Source organism: Aquarana catesbeiana, linkage group LG09 (genome assembly GCF_042186555.1).
Source record: "Aquarana catesbeiana isolate 2022-GZ linkage group LG09, ASM4218655v1, whole genome shotgun sequence".
Taxonomy (NCBI): domain Eukaryota; kingdom Metazoa; phylum Chordata; class Amphibia; order Anura; family Ranidae; genus Aquarana; species Aquarana catesbeiana.
In genome coordinates, this window is record NC_133332.1 from 159958571 (window position 1) to 159975960 (window position 17390).

A 17390-nucleotide genomic window follows, 5' to 3' on the forward strand; every position below is an offset into this window, starting at 1 on the left:
CGTGACGGGGAAGACTACCCTGCAGTAGAATGATCTGAAAGCGAGGCTTGAACTGCTCATGGAGCGCAGTGTGGAAGGGATGAAGTCGATGGCGGTACGGAGGATGGTCTATGTGGACAGCTTTACCCCGGATGCCTGCATACTTAGATGTGCCTGTTTTAATCATCAACCATGTGAGTTGCTCTCTTTTGTTTTATACCCAGTTGTGACATGACGCTACTTGTATATCAAGACATCGTTTGTATACCAAGTCAAAATGTATTAAAAAATGTTGCTTGCCTTGCAAAACGCTCTCAAACCAAGGTTTTACTGTATTTCTATGCAGGGCCATTTTAAATCACTTGTGTGCCCAGGGCAAGCATCTAATGGTTGGACACTGATTTTATCTTTGCAATCCCTCCACCCCAAAACACACATGCCAATACCACATGTAAAGGAAGAAGTGAAAAAATTACCAGCTTTGTTCAATTCCAAATTTCAGAATGCAAACTGCAATATGTAGTTCCCCACAAGTATATCTCTCTTTACAGTACCATGTGCTGGGCAGTATTGTGTAAATATTAAGATGTATTGTCACAGTGTCTCCCAGTGTTAGTTCTCCCGCAGCACGCTCTAAAGAGCGGACTGGGGCAGACTGATGCTGGTTGAGACCCGTTTTGGTAGTGGAAAGCTTCTTGAGGATGCAGACAAAGTGTTTGCGGAGTGGGGATATGTCTGCCAGCGAAGGGCCCCTGTGCAATGCACAGATGATCATCTGGGGGGCATGTGTTCACTCTGCAAACACATTATCGGTTATGGGGGATGTACGCTTGTGTGCCCCTGTGTGTCTGATCAGCACATGGGGGGGCTATGGCGTGTTCCTGCAGATAATCTCCCATCCTCAGGAATGATAGAATAATCCGGGTATGCATTCTCTAAGCAATGCAGAAAAAGGATTCACGGCAACGGTAAAAATGCCAGTGTTTGAATTGTTATGGTCAGGGCCAGCGTGCATGATTTCAAGGCAGCCATGTAGCTTTCTTTGTCTAGCTGCAGATGATGGCTTACAGAGACAAGGGGCGGGAAATCATACACACTGCCCCTGCCCAGACACGCCCATAAGACTCCCCTAGTCATTGTTCATTGGTTGAGATTTATATAACTCCTCCTGTTTGCCTGTGCTTGATTTGTGAAGCAACCAAGCTCTATTGTTATATAAATAAAGATTGCGCCCATGATCAGACAGTCGAGCTGTGGAGCTAAGGATGGTGGTCATGTCTGTGTTACTTGGGAAGATACGAGAAACAGGGTTGTACTAAGATGCATTATACCAAAAGGGACATGGATTACGTGCAGCGTATAGTGGAATTTCCACAACAGTAAGAGCTGTACTTTGTAAAGGCTTACAGGGTGTTGTTCTGATGCTACCTATAGTACAGTGATAGTACTGCCTCCTACTGATCCCTGTGTATTTTAACCTAAGGATCAGGCTCAGTTCAAACTGGTGCGATGCGGGAATCAGCGCGATTCCTGTGCGGAGTCCCGCATCACATCTGACTCGCAGGGAGTTCACACTGCTCTCTATGAACCGCTGCGAATGTCAACAGAAAGTTAATGATACCCCCAAATCGGTTCGCAGAACTAATTGCGAACTGTGGAATCGTATCTCATTAGTCTGAACACCCATGCGATCTGATTCCATTGCGGACCAAAAAAAGGGTCCTGCACCATTTTGGTGTGAATGTTATGCGATTTCAGCTGACTGATTTTGTATCGCACAGACATCACGTGATGTGCACAGCAATGCGGTGCGAATGACATGCAATATCTGGGATCACGTTAGTGTTCTATTTATATTTTTTCTTTACTGGTTCCTCACCCTCCTCTTCATTAACATGCAAATTACATATTTAAATAAAACCTGTTTTCGTTACAAACCCTGGGTCTCTGTGCTTCTCTATGCAATGCAGACAGATCGTGGCTGGTGAGAGGGGACATCAGGGTGCTGTATAGAGCTTTCTGAACACCAAACAGCACCCTGCCTCAATACTACTCTAGAGTTCCCAACCTTGACGCAAGGTGCATGGACCATCCCTTAGTAGATCTTATCTGATTATCAAAATGCCCTGATGGGCGAATATCGGTTCAGGGGAGTGAGAGTTCCTAGGCAGACTGAATTTACATGCAGACTGTCCTAGGTAACATCTACATGTGATACTGAGCCTCCATGATTGAAAGAGCTGAAATCCAATGACTGAAAGAGGCAGGCAAGGGACTGTACAGCTTTAAAGCAATACTAAAGGAAAGATTTTTTTTAAAATAACAAACATGTTCTATTTATCTGCTCTGTGTAGTGGTTTTGCATAGAGCAGCCCAGATCCTCCTCTTCTCGGGCCTGCCGTCGGCATTCAGGGCTGCTCACCCCTGCTGAGTGCTTGCTATGGGATGGTGATTTATCTGACATGCTTCAGCATCCAGTGCACATTGTGAGAAGCTGAAAGTGTGCAGTCAAATCAGAGCAAGCAATTTCAGTACAGGAGGGGAGCCTACACAACTGTGCAAGACTTTAATTAAAAGCGGTAGTAAACACCGCTTGCTGACTTGTACCTAAAGGTAACCTTGTAGGTACAAGGAATATCTCCTAAATGTGCAGATATTCATGTGCAGATGGTGACGTCACCAGCACAGGCACACAGTATGCCGCCCCCTCAGGGCGTTGTGCAGCGATCGTGGCTCCCATGTGAATGTGCGGGAGTGACGTCATTGCAGTTCGGCCATTCAAACGGCTGGAACCCGCAAATCCGGAAGGAAGACCGGGTGAAGATGGATACCCTGGCAGCAAGAACAGCACGCTGCTGGAGGGCTTCATTTTAAGGTAAGTCTCTCATAATGTGCTAGCATGCGATGCAATAACTTCTTACCACTTCAGTTTTTGTAGCTGTTGACTTTTAATTGCCACTTAAGCAACTGGAGCTCCTCTTTAAGGCTGGATTCACACCTATGCATTTTTAGCGCTTTTTGCATTTTGCAGATTTGCACTATAGTCCATTTAACATGGTCTCCTATGGAACACGTTCTGTGATGCAAATCTGCAAAATGCAAAAAGCACTAAAAAAGCATAGGTGTGAATCCAGCCTTAGGCTGGATTCACATTTATGCATGTTGCTTTTGAGCATTTCTGGAGTTTTTTTTTTGTGATGCTTGCCACGTTTTTGAGCAGCGTTTTTTTTTTTTTTTTTTCAGAAGACTAAAAAAAAAAAAAAAAAGCCAAAAACGCAAAACGCATCAAAAACGCTGCACTTGCGTTTTTGATGCTGGTCCATTGAATTCTATTACATGCAAAATGCTGCATTTTGCATGAAAAAAAGTCCCTGACCCTTTCCAAAAACGCAGAGGTACAAAAAGGCATTGATGTGAACATGTTCCATAGGAACCCATGCTAAAAAATTCCCATGCATTTCTGCAAAATGCATCAAAAAACGCGCTAGTGTGAATGGAGCCTTAGGCTGGAATTCAGCTTCAAAGCATTTCCAGTTATCACAGTAGCTTTGTAGTTATCAGTTCTACCTTGAACCACTGCGGTCCCCAGTTTGTATCTCAGTCAGGACACTATCTGCATGGAGCTTACATGCACTCCCTGTGCCTGTGTGGGTTTCCTCCGGGTACGCTGGTTTTCTCCTACGCTCCAAAGGCAGCTGGTAGGTTAATTGGCTCCTGTCTAAATTGGCTGTAATAAGTTTGGACATGTATGTATCTGAGACATATTGTAAACTCCTTGAGGGGCCAGACCAATATGAATGTACATTATGTAAAGCAATGTAAATTGTCAGCTCTATATAAATACATGAAAAAAAAATTGCATTCTTTTAATCAATCTCTGGCAGTCACACAATTCTAGGATACAACTGTATGAAGGAGATTTATTGGCAATGGACTAGATAAAAGGACATGATAGCTGTGATGGCAATACTCAGGAGGCATAAGGCCTACTGATTATCAGATACATACAGAAAGGCATCAATAAGATCCCCAGTTCTCCTAAGTGCCTTTATAGCTACATTCCTCCCCACGGACAGCTGTGCCATCAATACCTCAATGTCCCTGACATCCAGTCCAGTTTCATCTTCAGACTCCTCACCAAAGGCCTGAAAGATGGCCCCATCTGCAATGTAAGATGAAATATTCTCTTTTGTTATTAGCTTTCCTCTGGAGATAAGTCTTATCTTTTCTGGTGGAGTTTTTAGATGCTGGCACAGAAACAAAAACATTTCTTCACCACTTTCACTTTTTGCCACTCTGACTTCTGATTTTCCGTGCTTGTTTTTCATTTTTATCACAAAGTGATTAGCCTGTTCTTGCTTCTCTAAATCATTTCCATCATCTTTATCAGTGCCTTCTGGAAGACAAGCTCTCTCTTTTGTTTCTGGAACTTCTGAACATCGGAGCTTATGTGTAAGCCAGTGTTTTTCTTGGCATTCTTTGGAGCTGTGCACAAAAGAGTAAAAGACTGGATGAGATTATTAATACATGAAGTAAAGAACTATTTGTTATGTAATGACATGGGAATGTATTTCCACCTTTAAAGCCAAATTGGGATAGCACCTATTTTAAATGTTACATGTACCCATTCAAAGAGCATTTTTAGAACATATTTAATTACTATAATATTAAAGTTTTTTTTAAACAATAAGCTTTTATTGATGTTAAAAGATAACATTTGTACAATCATACTAACATTTGTACATGAGTATCATATAGAAATATAACTGTATATAATTGAATTTAATGATAGAGTATTTTACTAGCGAAACCAAGAAGATGGCTTTGTAATTAGCCTATCTTTACATCAATTGTTTATTTGAAATACTCTGAATTTATGTATAAAAATCTATTATATTAAAGTTAATGCACTTTTAAACAAGTCTGTCCCTAAAACCGGTCATACACTGCAGAGGGTTGTCCGGTCAGGACCTTATCTCCCAACAACCTCCTTCTGAAAATCAAAGGAGCCGGGCAGATAATTCTTGGATGTACAGTGACTGTAGTCAGTCAGCTAGGATCACTATTTGGCAGCACCCACTGTTTACTAACAGGCACTGGCTGTCAGAAAACAAAAGCCTCTGTGGGAGATTTGTCAATCCATACTGTATAGCAAGGATAGAGGAATCCATTCGATTTTTTTCATTTAGCCTGCATCTATTACTTGGGTAGCGTAAGTGTATTGCTCATCAAGTCATTCTGAATAATTCAAGCTACCTATAGTTATATGTGTGATCGACCTCCAAAAAAACAAACTAGAAAGGTAAGAAATAGTAAAAATAAAAATAAAATTAAAAAAAATGTAGGTATGCTGTGTGAATAGGAACACATAACAAACACATTGTAAGGATTTCTCAAATCTGGTTGCTAAATACACTGTCAAAATACACTCAAAGCTCAACTCAGGTATATGAAAAAGTTCCCTCTTGTTTGTTATGTCTAGGGTTGCCAGATCAAGGTGTAACCCCTTATCTTATTCCACACTTCAGCAGGTTCCCTTTTTCATATCCTTGAGTCGGGCTTTAAAGTGGAGGGCCACCCTAAAAAAAAAAAAAAAAAAACATCAAAATGTTCCTAAAAATCTGGTGAAAAAAAATGAAAAAAAAAACATTTTTTTTAACTTACCAGAAATGGCTGTTGCTAGGCAGATCTGCTAGGAAGTGCTGCCACTTCCTACACCGCGGTGATCTTCAGTCTTCTCCTCCTCGCGTTGTCTTCTGGGGAATGGGGCGCACTGTGTTCTGGGAACTGTGTGTGTCCCACAACACTGCATGCCCCATTCACAAAGTGTTGCGCGACTCGAGCATGCGCAGTAGGAAACGGGCAGTGAAGCCGCAAGGCTCCACTGCCCATCTCCGTTAGCTCGAATGGCGACGCCGGGACCCGAGAGATGGGTCGGCCTCGGGAGGCCGACATCGCGGGCACCACGGACAGGTAAGTATGCTTATTAAAAGTCAGCAGCTACTGTGTTTGCAAAAAAAAAAAAAATTTTTCAGCTGGCCCACCGCTTTAAGGAAGTCTGTAAAAATGTTTTTCACAACTCTCTGATGTGTTTAGTTTGTTGCACTTACTGGAGCATAAAAACTCCACCATGAAGATAAGCAGATTTCCTTCATCTTCCTCCTCCAGAACCTTGCTACTGGTTAGGGAAGCAAGCTATCAAATTAAAGCAGAACGTCAGTCATTTTTTCAACTTTGCATCTATTAAATCTTCTGCCCTTGTTGTTTTAACTTTGGATAGTAAAACATTTTTTTTTTGCCAGTAAATACCTTATACAGCCCACTTCATGTTTCTTGTCTGGTAAAATGCCTAGGCTTATGACATCATGCACAGCTCTCTCTCTCTCTCTCTTTCTCTCTCTCTCTCATGAGTTTGCCAGGAAGGGAGGGGGGTAAGTCATAAGAGGGCCAATGAGAGCTGCAGAGCTGGAGGTGTGCCTCTGTCTGTGTAAATCCAGGGGGTGAACAGGCAGCAGCTTCAGCTGCCCACAGTTAACATTGTTGCAGCCAGACTCAGTGGAGGGAGATTTCTGCAGCATATTTGGCAGGTACAGAATCACAGTATATATAAAATAATATCCAAAGTGGTTGGAGGGAAGCTTCAGAACAGCAAGGATATTTTTATTACAAATTATGTAAGCATACTGCAGTTCCTCTTTAAAGACCCCAGAAGGAGTGTCAGGTGGTGAAGGTAGGAGGTGCAAAGCCCAACATTTATAGAAGAATTTAATGTTTCCATGTAACTTCAGCTGCCTACATCTCTGGATCTGATGATATTTTTTACATGTGCTTTTTATGTAGGCAACCTCTTCTTTTACATTTTCTTACTACGTTTTATTTTTCAGTTACCCAAGTTACTAACAGGATTATTTAAAAAACAGTAATGCCGCGTACACACGGTCGGAGTTTTCGTCTACAAAAGTCCAACGGACGCTGACGGACTAAAGCTGGCTGGTAATCCGATCGTGTGTGGGCTTCTCCGGACTTTCAACGGACTTTTTTAGCCTCAAATCCGACGGACTTTAGATTTGAAACATGCTTCAAATCTTTACGTCATAACTACGACGGACCCCGAAATCCGCTCGTCTGTGTGCTAGTCCGACGGACAAAAACCCATGATAGGGCAGCTATTGGCTACTGGCTATGAACTTCCTTATTTTAGTCCGGTGTACGTCATCACGTACGAATCCGTCGGACTTTTGTGTGGTCGTGTGTAGGCAAGTCCGTTCGTTAGAAAGTCTGCCGCAAGTCCGCCGAAAGTCCGCCGGAAGTCTGTCGGACAGGCTGTCGGACTTTTGTAGCTGAAAAGTCCGACCGTGTGTACGCGGCATAAGGCTTTGCTTACACGTGTGGGGTCCTCAGAAAAGCAATCTGTGGTAGTGTATCACTTTAATGGGCCAGTTAACAGTCAGCTCAGAAGCGACATGTCAACTCCTGGATGCCTGTTATGACTACTGAGCAGCATGAGTAGCACCTAAACACAGGGATCTCATACACCAGAGCTGAACGCCAGTGTGCATGAGCCCCAAACTGATAAGTGGTCAAGGTTTTAAATTTATTATCTCTTCCCATTTTTTGGTGTTGATGGTTTCGCCTTTTTGCAAGCACACATTTTTACAAGGGATATATTTGGCACTAGTTAACTCAACATTGTCTGGTATTTCATATTTTCATAAACGTGTGTAGGGTTTCCATTTCTCAATGATCTCCCACTGCACCTTCAGCTCTTCTTAGATCCAACCTGGCTGAAATAAATTCTATAGAGAATACTGAACAGGAAGTGCCTGATCAAGGACCTTCATGGCAGGATCCCTAGTTATACTTTTAATGAAAGCTGCAAATTGTAAAGATTGAAAATTAGTTTTGAAATGACATGAACATGCTAAAGAAATCCTATCTCCACAAAGTCACTTAACAAATAGCTCTGTAAGGCCATATACTTACCTTTTCTGGTGGCCTTAGTGTGGAAGCAAAGCCACTTCAGTGCTCCCCCTTGCTGCAGCTATTCCACACTCTCAGGTGTTTGAATACCTGCTCCTCCCACTGCACAAAGAGGTTTCTCCCACTGGCTCATATATCACTAAAGGACGGGAAGAACCATTGGTGTGCAGTGGGGAAGCAGGTATTTGTTCCAGCTTTTCAAGAGGCTGCCAGCTCGATAATGCCTCTTCTATTACTGAGCTGTTCTCTTTTTTGTAAGTGAACCTGTGGCAACAGGGTCACTTTTTAAATTATATGAGATTTAAGCGAATAAAGTGGTATTAAAACTAGCAACAAAAATGATTATATTGTAGTTTACCAATCCTTAGACATGGTGGCCGCATTCAGTTTCTTTTTTTTAGCTTTTCTTTTTTTTTGCTGTTGATCTGGCCAGTAAGTCTGTTATTTTTATACTTCCTTTAACATTCCAAGCTGTCCAGCCAAAGGGAAAGTTATTTGCTCATGTAAAACTTTTATCCCAAAAAAAGAAAATAAATGTTTGCTTAAAAAAGTGTTAACTGGAGTTTTCATTTCTCAGGAAAGCTTAGGCTATTGCATCTAACACTACCCTCACCACAGACTGACAATGCTGCTGTCCAAAGGTGTCTTCATTGCTCCTCCATCCAGGGTGGAGACACCTTAAAACAGGAGGTGTGTTACTGGATGGATCACCAGGTGAAAATAAAAGGGGAAAAAAGACTAAAAAACAAAATGAATTCAGCCACTGCATTTAAAGTAGAGCTAAACCCTCCTAATCTTTATAGCCATGGAAGTTGCCATCTTAAAGCAGAACTGTACTCACCTTGAATCCAGCGATGCGCTGTCCCCGGTGCTCCTTGCTGGCTGCTGACATCTTCAGGGTCTCGACCCCCCGGCGGCTGTCATTGGCCAAGCCAGGATGACATCATTCCGTCACATAGTTCCGCCAGATTCGGCATTGCTGAATTTGTGCAGTGAACTGCGTTTGCGCATCTTACTGTACAGGTCCAAACGCAATATTCCCCACGTACATGTTCCTGAAAATGGCTGTATTAATGGTGGGTGCTGCAATGACCACCGGCTGGAATCTGTGGACAATCAGAGTGAAGAAATGTCATGAGCACATTAAGGATTCCTCAAAAGGGTCCGTATGTATACAGCCGTATGTGTACCGTGTGACCATGTGAATAAAGCTTTGGACCCTTTTGAGGAATCCTTGGTGTGCCGATGACATTTCTTCACTCTTAGTGAACGACATCACACTTGTGTGATGTCAGACATTGCATGTGATTCGCACCGCATGGCTGTGCAGATCACATGCGATGTCGGATGCGAATTCAGGCATAGATAGTATGGCTGAATTTGCATCGCATGTGGACCAAACTTGTGTAGGACCCTTTTTTTTTGTCCGCACCAGAATCGGATCACATGGGTGTTCACACTCATGCAATCCGATTCCTGTCCGAATTCACAGTTTGCACTGCGATCTGCAAACTGTTCCGGGGGTGTCATTAATTTTGCATTGACACTTCTAGCGGTTTGCATAGGGCAGTGTGAACCGCCGGCGATTTAAGGTGCGATGCGGGAACCAGCACTGGATTCGCAGGGTTTCCCGCATTGTACCAGTGTGAACCAAGCCTTATTGTACAGGGACAGACAGGCAGGTAAGTAGCTTTAATGCAAAAGAGACAACGCAGGTATCTTCTGCATTAAAAAACCTGCCTGTCCGCCAATTTTCATTCCCAGCCTAAAGTCCCACTTTCACCAGTGTTTGATCTGCAGCTGCCATGGGGCTACACAAGGGATCAGTTATGACACCAGTCATTTGATGGCTTGACAGTTCATGAGAGCACCAGCAAAAGTGACAGTTATTCACGGCATGTCTTGAGTATAACTGTTTCGGGGAAGCCATTACATTGCTGGCTTTCATTCTGCGTTAAACACTGGTAAGCTCCAATACGTTTTATGTTTGTTTCTGGGTTTAATCAGGCTTCAGGGCTCGTTCACGCCTGAATGGTCCATGTTCCTGTGCGATTCCTGTACATTCCCATGTGATGTGATTTTGCAGCCCTTTTATTTAAATGGGCTGCAAATTGCATCTGAATGCAGACAAAGTAGAGCCTGCACTACACGATGCATGAAATCAGGTGCCTACAAATGCAGCGTGTTAGCGATCTGCGTTTGGGGTGCTGTTAACATTATGTTGGCACCCACGGCTGATCGCTAAGGCAATGCATTTTAAGCGCAGTGTGGGAAACGGTTATAGCACACTCCTTTCATCTCCATGCCCTGGTGTGAATGGGCCTGTAAGGTTATATCACCTTTATAGAGAACTGTAACATCTGATCATGAATTCATCATTTCATCCCCAATCTCACAAGCACTATGACGTGAGCTAACCCTCAGTGGGCAGCAATCACATCTCACCCTGTAAACTGCAAGCTTTTATATGCAGGTATAACTTCTTAATAAACCTTTCCTCTGGTAAAGAAAAATCTGCTGCTACTAGGTATGTGTGCACTCAGATAAGAGGTGTAGGAGCCATCTCACCAGTACATCTCCCCTCTACACCGAGCACATCGCTTCATCCGAGGCCTGCACACCCCGCACTCCTCACACACGCCGGCCATCTCTATAGCAACAGGCTAGAAACATAGGTCTGCACCCCTGACAGCACTTTCTATTCTTGAAAACAAATAAATAAATATGTACATATTCTGTGTTATTTTTCATGTACAAAAATATATATTTTTTAAATATGTAATTTACAGAAAAACAAAAAAAGCAGAATGTATCGAATCTGCGGATCATAAATGTATACAATAAAGGGATGGTACTGTGGGAACATCTAGTGGCGACGTTTGGTACTGCCATGTTGCACAGTAAAGCCTTGTGACACATTTGTCTCATTCCATCACAAAAATAAAATGATTGCTCATTTCAGGACAGTAGGCGGAGCTAAGCAAATCACTCCTTTTATTATTATTATACAGGATTTATATAGCGCCAACACAGCTCTTTACAATATAAAAAGGAGACAATACAGTTATAATACAATACAAGAGGATTAAGAGGGGCCCTGCTCAGAAGAGCTTACATTCTAATAGGGTGGGGCAGGTGGTGCAAAAGGTTGTAACTGGGGAATGAGCTGATGGAAGTGGTAGAAGATTAGTTGGAGACATAATAGGCTTTCCTGAAGAGATGAGTTTTCAGGGATGGCCTGAAGGTAGCAAGAGTAGGGGATAGCCGGATAGATTGAGGTAGCAAGTTCCAGAGGATGGGAGAGGCTCCGGAGAAATCCTGGAGAGGAGCATGGGAGGAGGAGCCTAGAGAGCTTGAGAGTAGGAGGTCTTGAGAAGAGCGGAGAGGACGATTTGGGTGATATTTGGAGACAAGATTGGTGATGTAGCTCGGGGCAGAGTTGTGAATGGCTTTGTATGTTGTGGTTAGTATTTTGAATTTAATTCACTGGGTGATTGGGAGTCAATGTAGGGATTGGAGGAAAGGGTTGGCAGGCACTGAGCGGTTTATACCCCAAACAGACAAATGCACATACAGAACCATATATAGTGCCAATATATTAACCACGGACCGAGCATCTTTTTGAGATTTGGTGTTTACAAGTTAAAATCAGGTTTTTTTTGCTAGAAAATTACTTAGAACTAGGGTTGTCCCGATACCACTTTTTTAAGACCGAGTACTTTTTTCAAGTACTCACCGATTACTTTTTTTTAATGTCGTGACAGTTTCACTGATGGGCACTGATAGGTGGCACTGATTGATGGCTGGAACTGAGAGATGGCACTGACTGATGGGTACAAAAAGAGGATAGTAAGGGTGCTCAGGGCTTCAGGGAAATTAATGTCTCTTAAAAAAGTCCAACATTAATGGTAATTGCAGAAATTGGAGGATTCTTCAACACTTATGGCAGCAGCTAGCAGAAAGAAGCAGTTTCTATGGAGAGATAGACAAAGACAAGGCGCCTCTAAGTGCAGAAGTTAACCTGTTTTAATATCCCCAATGGGACTAAAAACACTTACAAGATGAGATGATAAAAGCGGAACATCATGGAAATGTAGTATACAGCATTGGAAGGGGTCACGGCAGGAGGGAGTCCTCAGGCTTGGTCACAAATCCAACGTCAGTCATCAGCAGAGTGTCTTGGACACTGAAGCGCCGGCGGAACTGACGTCACCCGAAGAGAGGGGGAAGAAGCCTGGAAGTGATGTCAGTCAGTAGAGACAACAAACCAGCCTGGACCGCAGCGCTGCACGGATGTGGTCATCAAGAAGGGATGCGTTTCGGAATGCTAACTGGTTCCTTTATCAACCTATGACCATCAGGGGACTGTGCGCAATATATATATACTAACAATAGGATGGCAGTGGGCGGAAACGATAAGGAGAAACAGGAAAAAAACACTTTACAATGATTAAAATAGCGTTCTTAAAGGGAAGAGAGTATTTAAAAGAAAAGAGAATATTAAAATATTGAAATATGAACAAATAAATACTTATTGATACAGTAGAACATAATAAAAGCATATTTCAGATTTGTGGGAGAATAATAGAAATATATGTATATGTAAAAAGGGGACAATAAATAAAATATTGATATATATAAATGAATGAATAATGTAAGCTGCTGAAAAGCCACACATAGTGTTCTAGATATACTTATGTTAGCCTGTGCATGAGCATACATGCATGTATATACTAAGGACATGCATGTCATAGGTATGTATACTAAATATATAGCATCACATAATGGCAGATTCACATATAATATAATGGCTATGATAAACAGTATATGGGGTCTTAGATTATAGCACTGACTTCAAAGTCCTCATTTAACCCTCTAGGGGCCAGAACGTTTAATAAAAAAATCCAATACATTTCCCTATGACAAAGTCTTCTATAGCGCTCGGCTGGAGGGAGGTCTCTAGGCATAGCTTCAATAACCCAAACCTTAAGACCATCTGTAGATTTTTTTAATGAAATTGAAGGTAGTCTTTAGGGACACTATGGTTGTCCAGTCCACCAGTGATAAAACAATGTTCGCCAAAATGTTTTCGCAATGGCCGAATGGTTTGCCCTACATAAAAAAGGCCACAAGGGCATGTAAGGCAGTAGACGACATGATCAGAAGAACAGGTAGGAAAAGCCCTTTATTTGGTATGTTTTTCCTTTTACATGGAAATATTTCTGGCCATGCGTCACAAACCGGCATGTTTTGCAAAGAGGTTTGTAAAGTGTTTATTTCCTGTTTCTCCTTATTGTTTCCGCCCACTGCCATCCTATTGTTAGTATATATATTGCGCACAGTCCCCTGATGGTCATAGGTTGATAAAGGAACCAGTTAGCGTTCCGAAACACGTCCCTTCTTGATGACCACATCCGTGCAGCGCTGCGGTCCAGGCTGGTTTGTTGTCTCTACTGACTGACATCACTTCCAGGCTTCTTCCTCCTCTCTTCGGATGACGTCAGTTCCGCCGGCGCTTCAGCGTCCAAGACACTCTGCTGCTGACTGACGCTGGATTTGTGACCAAGCCTGAGGACTCCCTCCTGCCGTGACCCCTTCCAATGCTGTATACTACATTTCCATGATGTGCTGCTTTTATCATCCCATCTTGTAAGTGTTTTTAGTCCCGTTGGGGATATTAAAATAGGTTAACTTCTGCACTTAGAGGCGCCTTGTCTTTGTCTAACTGACTGATGGGTACTGACTGATGGCTGGAACTGATAGATGGCACTGACTGATGAGCACTGATAGGCAGCACTTATGGGCACTGATAAATGACACTGATAGGCAGCACTTATGGGCACTGATATGTGGCACTGACAGCTGGCACTAATAGATGGCACTGATAGGCATCACTTATGGGCACTGATACGCTGCACTTATGGCCACTGATAGGTGGCACTGACGGCTGGCACTGACTGATGGGCATCATGTAAGTCATCATGTAGGTCTACACCAACACTACACTAACAGTAGAACATGTAGGCACACAAATCACCCCCCCAATCACCCCCCCCCTGCATCCCCTGTCACAGTGACACCAATAGCAGTTTTTATTTTTTTACTGATTACTGCATTGGTGTCATTTGTGACTGTTATAAGTGTTAGGGCAGTTAGTGGTAGGCCCCTTTAGGTCTAGGGTACCCCCCTAACCCCAATAAGGATATATATATATATATATATATATATATATATATATATATATATATATATATACCGCGCTGTCCCTTTAAAAAAAATATAAGCAGCCAGCACAGCAGAGGATCAATTATGCAAAGTGTAACATACAAATAAAAAGTGCAGCGCTAAAAATCTCAGATGCCTACTAGGAATAGTGGCAAATATATAAACAAAGTGACTGTGCAAAAAAATCATATATACAAAAAAAATGAACCAGTGCTGAACAGTAGGTTAATAAAGATAGATAGAAAATAATAAAATAATGTTCATTTCATTAGAAAAGTGTCCTTGGTGACAAAACAATATCAATCACAATCTCATTATTATTGTCCAATAAAGGAATAATAATAATAGTGATCCAAAGGGTGAGGGAATGTATACTAATTAAAAGTGTGACTTTGGTGAAGCAAATTGATCCGTCCACCATGTATTCTTAAAGGCTTACCAGAAAGATTGGACACAGATAGGTATATACCCACTGGGTCAATCAAGCTTGAATAATGATAGACCTGGAAGACAGCTGCCGCAGAGGACATGAATTCCAAGGGACCAGAGAGACTTCTGATGATGTTAGAAGGTTAGTGGGCCCAAACAGATCAAATGTTTATAAAGGAAGAAGAGAACTACAGGCTAAATGATGGCAAAAAAAACAGGAGAAAAAGTGAATTCTTCAATGAGGGACATGCAATGGTCAGATCATATAAATACTGTTTATTGAAAAAATTCACTTTAAGCACCAATCCAAAAAAGATATACTGTGAAAACAGGTACCATTACCAATTTAAAAATGACAACTTGGTCATGCACAGACGCAGATGGCCACCTAACACAGCCAACCAATCACACCACGCAAGTAGACTCATGCATAATAATTGGATAAGGATAGTTACAAATAAAAGTATATATACTGATTAGCTAGAGTCCTTAAATTCCAAGGAAAAACAACAGCAAGTAGCATTGAGTGTTCCCTGGATGGTGGGTGTTGTGGTGACAGACGTAGTAGGCCCAACAGGGACCTCTGGGGAACGGGGAACCCAGAGCAGGACACTGGGGAGGAAGAGGGGAGGGGAAGGGGGGGAGAAAAAGGCCAGTGGAGTGGGAGCCAGGGACAGAGGGACCAGGGGCTGACTCAGCAGCAGCTAAGAAGCATTGCAGGAGTACACGGCTGTGTAATGAAAGTCTCTCTGGGTCAGTAGTGGCTCACAGCACTAGAGGCCAAGATGTGGAGGAGCGGAAGATGAGGGTTCAGGGTGCAGGGGAGTGGTATTAGTGAGTCCTGGAATGAGCTAAATGGCTCGCTGGGTGGACCGGGTATCGTATGGTGGAGACCAGGTGGTCATGGGGAATAACTGTCCCAGACTTGGAATAAAGACAGGTAAGATCTCACCCGGTGCTGGCTGCAATCCACGTCAGGAGCAAGGAATGAAGCTCTCACCATCTCCCACTTGTCAAATGCTTAGTTGCATGATGTTCCGTCCTCCGGAGGGTCATCCACGGTACACATCCATTGGCGGTGTCCTAGGGATGAAATTGGGGAAGGATAGTCCTGGGAGAATGCAGCGGGCAACGCCGAATCTCCTCACACCGTCAGTTCCCCTCATTCCGTTTCCGCGGGCTGATTCAAGCGGCCAAAATGATCCTGGGCCAATGGTGTCAGGGCTGGTAGGCGGGTCTGCTGGTCTGCAAGAGCGCTATGAGCAGCGTGATGGCGTCATGCTGACGCGTTTCATCCGTGACTCGGATTTCATCAGAGCATGCGCAGTAGCAGAATTCATCGTCTTATAAAGCATCAAGGCGGGACCACGTAAGGGCTTCAGCGTCTTGTTGTCAAGGCTACGGCATTAATCACTGACAGCCACACACGTAAACAGGAAATTAAAAGCACACAAGTAGTGGGGCGGGTCCGTGAGTACGTACAACCAAGGGAGAAAGTTAAATAAGACAGTGACAACGGATATGAAAACCCAAATGAGAGAAAAAAGTGAAAAAGAAGAAAAAGGGAATTAGGGCAAGAACAAAACAAAAACAAAAGGAAAGAAATGGGGAAGGAAATGATAAAAAATAATTAAAATTGTAAATTATAAATAAGACAAATGAGGTACCGAAAGAGAAATGGGGTAAAAAGGAAAGGAAAAAAAAAAAAAAAGGGGGGGGGGAAGGAATAGAGAATGGATAGACCATCAATGAGATGCTCAAATAAGGAAAGGAAGAGAGGCAAAGATAAGATTGTTGATATTATGAACCGGGAGAGAATGAAAGAATGGGTGAACTTCGACAGAAAGTTCAAACCATAAGGAGGAGAAGACAGGTAATGTATCAGAGGGACTACGGTGTAAGGAACACAGCAAGATTGCACTCATTATTCAACCCCTGTGGATACATACTGTTAATATTGTATATCCACATTTTCTTCTTCTGGTACAATATCCTGTTGAAGTCACCCCTTCTTTGTGGAAGATTAAGCCTGTAGATGCCTTTAAAAGAAAGCCCATCGGGCTTCCCTCCATGGCATTGAAGAAAGTGTAAAGAGATGGGTCGTTCATCATCCTTACTAAGGATGCTCTGAACATGTTCACCCATTCTGACCTTCAACTGTCTCTTGTTTTGCCGACGTAATATTTCCAGCAGGGGCAAGTAAGCATATAAATAACCCTGGTAGTATTACAGTTGATAAAGTTATCTATTGTAAAACGCTTTTTGCCCTCAGAGTCGGTAAACGTGTCTGTGCGTTCAACATACTTACAGACCGAATTTCCTGTTTACGTGTGTGGCTGTCAGTGATTAATGCCGTAGCCTTGACAACAAGACGCTGAAGCCCTTACGTGGTCCCGCCTTGATGCTTTATAAGACGATGAATTCTGCTACTGCGCATGCTCTGCTGAAACCCGAGTCACGGATGAAACGCGTCAGCATGACGCCATCACGCTGCTCATAGCGCTCTTGCAGACCAGCAGACCCGCCTACCAGCCCTGACACCATTGGCCCAGGATCATTTTGTCCGCTTGAATCAGCCCGCGGAACCGGAATGAGGGGAACTGACGGTGTGAGGAGATTCGGCGTTGCCCGCTGCATTCTCCCAGGACTATCCTTCCCCAATTTCATCCCTAGGACACCGCCAATGGATGTGTACCGTGGATGACCCTCCGGAGGACGGAACATCATGCAACTAAGCATTTGACAAGTGGGAGATGGTGAGAGCTTCATTCCTTGCT

General features: G+C 43.0%; 1 protein-coding gene across 5 annotated transcripts in view; it reads right to left on the reverse strand.

Annotated features, from left to right (window-relative positions):
- Positions 1-3871: 3871 nt before the first annotated feature.
- KIAA1210 (KIAA1210 ortholog) overlaps positions 3872-17390 on the reverse strand; it is a 292927-nt gene continuing 279408 nt past the window's right edge. For 4 of the 5 annotated variants that reach the window (XM_073599308.1, XM_073599311.1, XM_073599306.1 and 1 more), the window contains one exon: positions 3872-4464. In XM_073599308.1, the coding sequence (XP_073455409.1) occupies positions 4343-4464 (122 nt within the window). In that variant the 3' untranslated portion in view covers positions 3872-4342. The remainder of the gene's footprint in view (positions 4465-17390) is intronic. The other variant, XM_073599310.1, reaches the window with a different exon arrangement.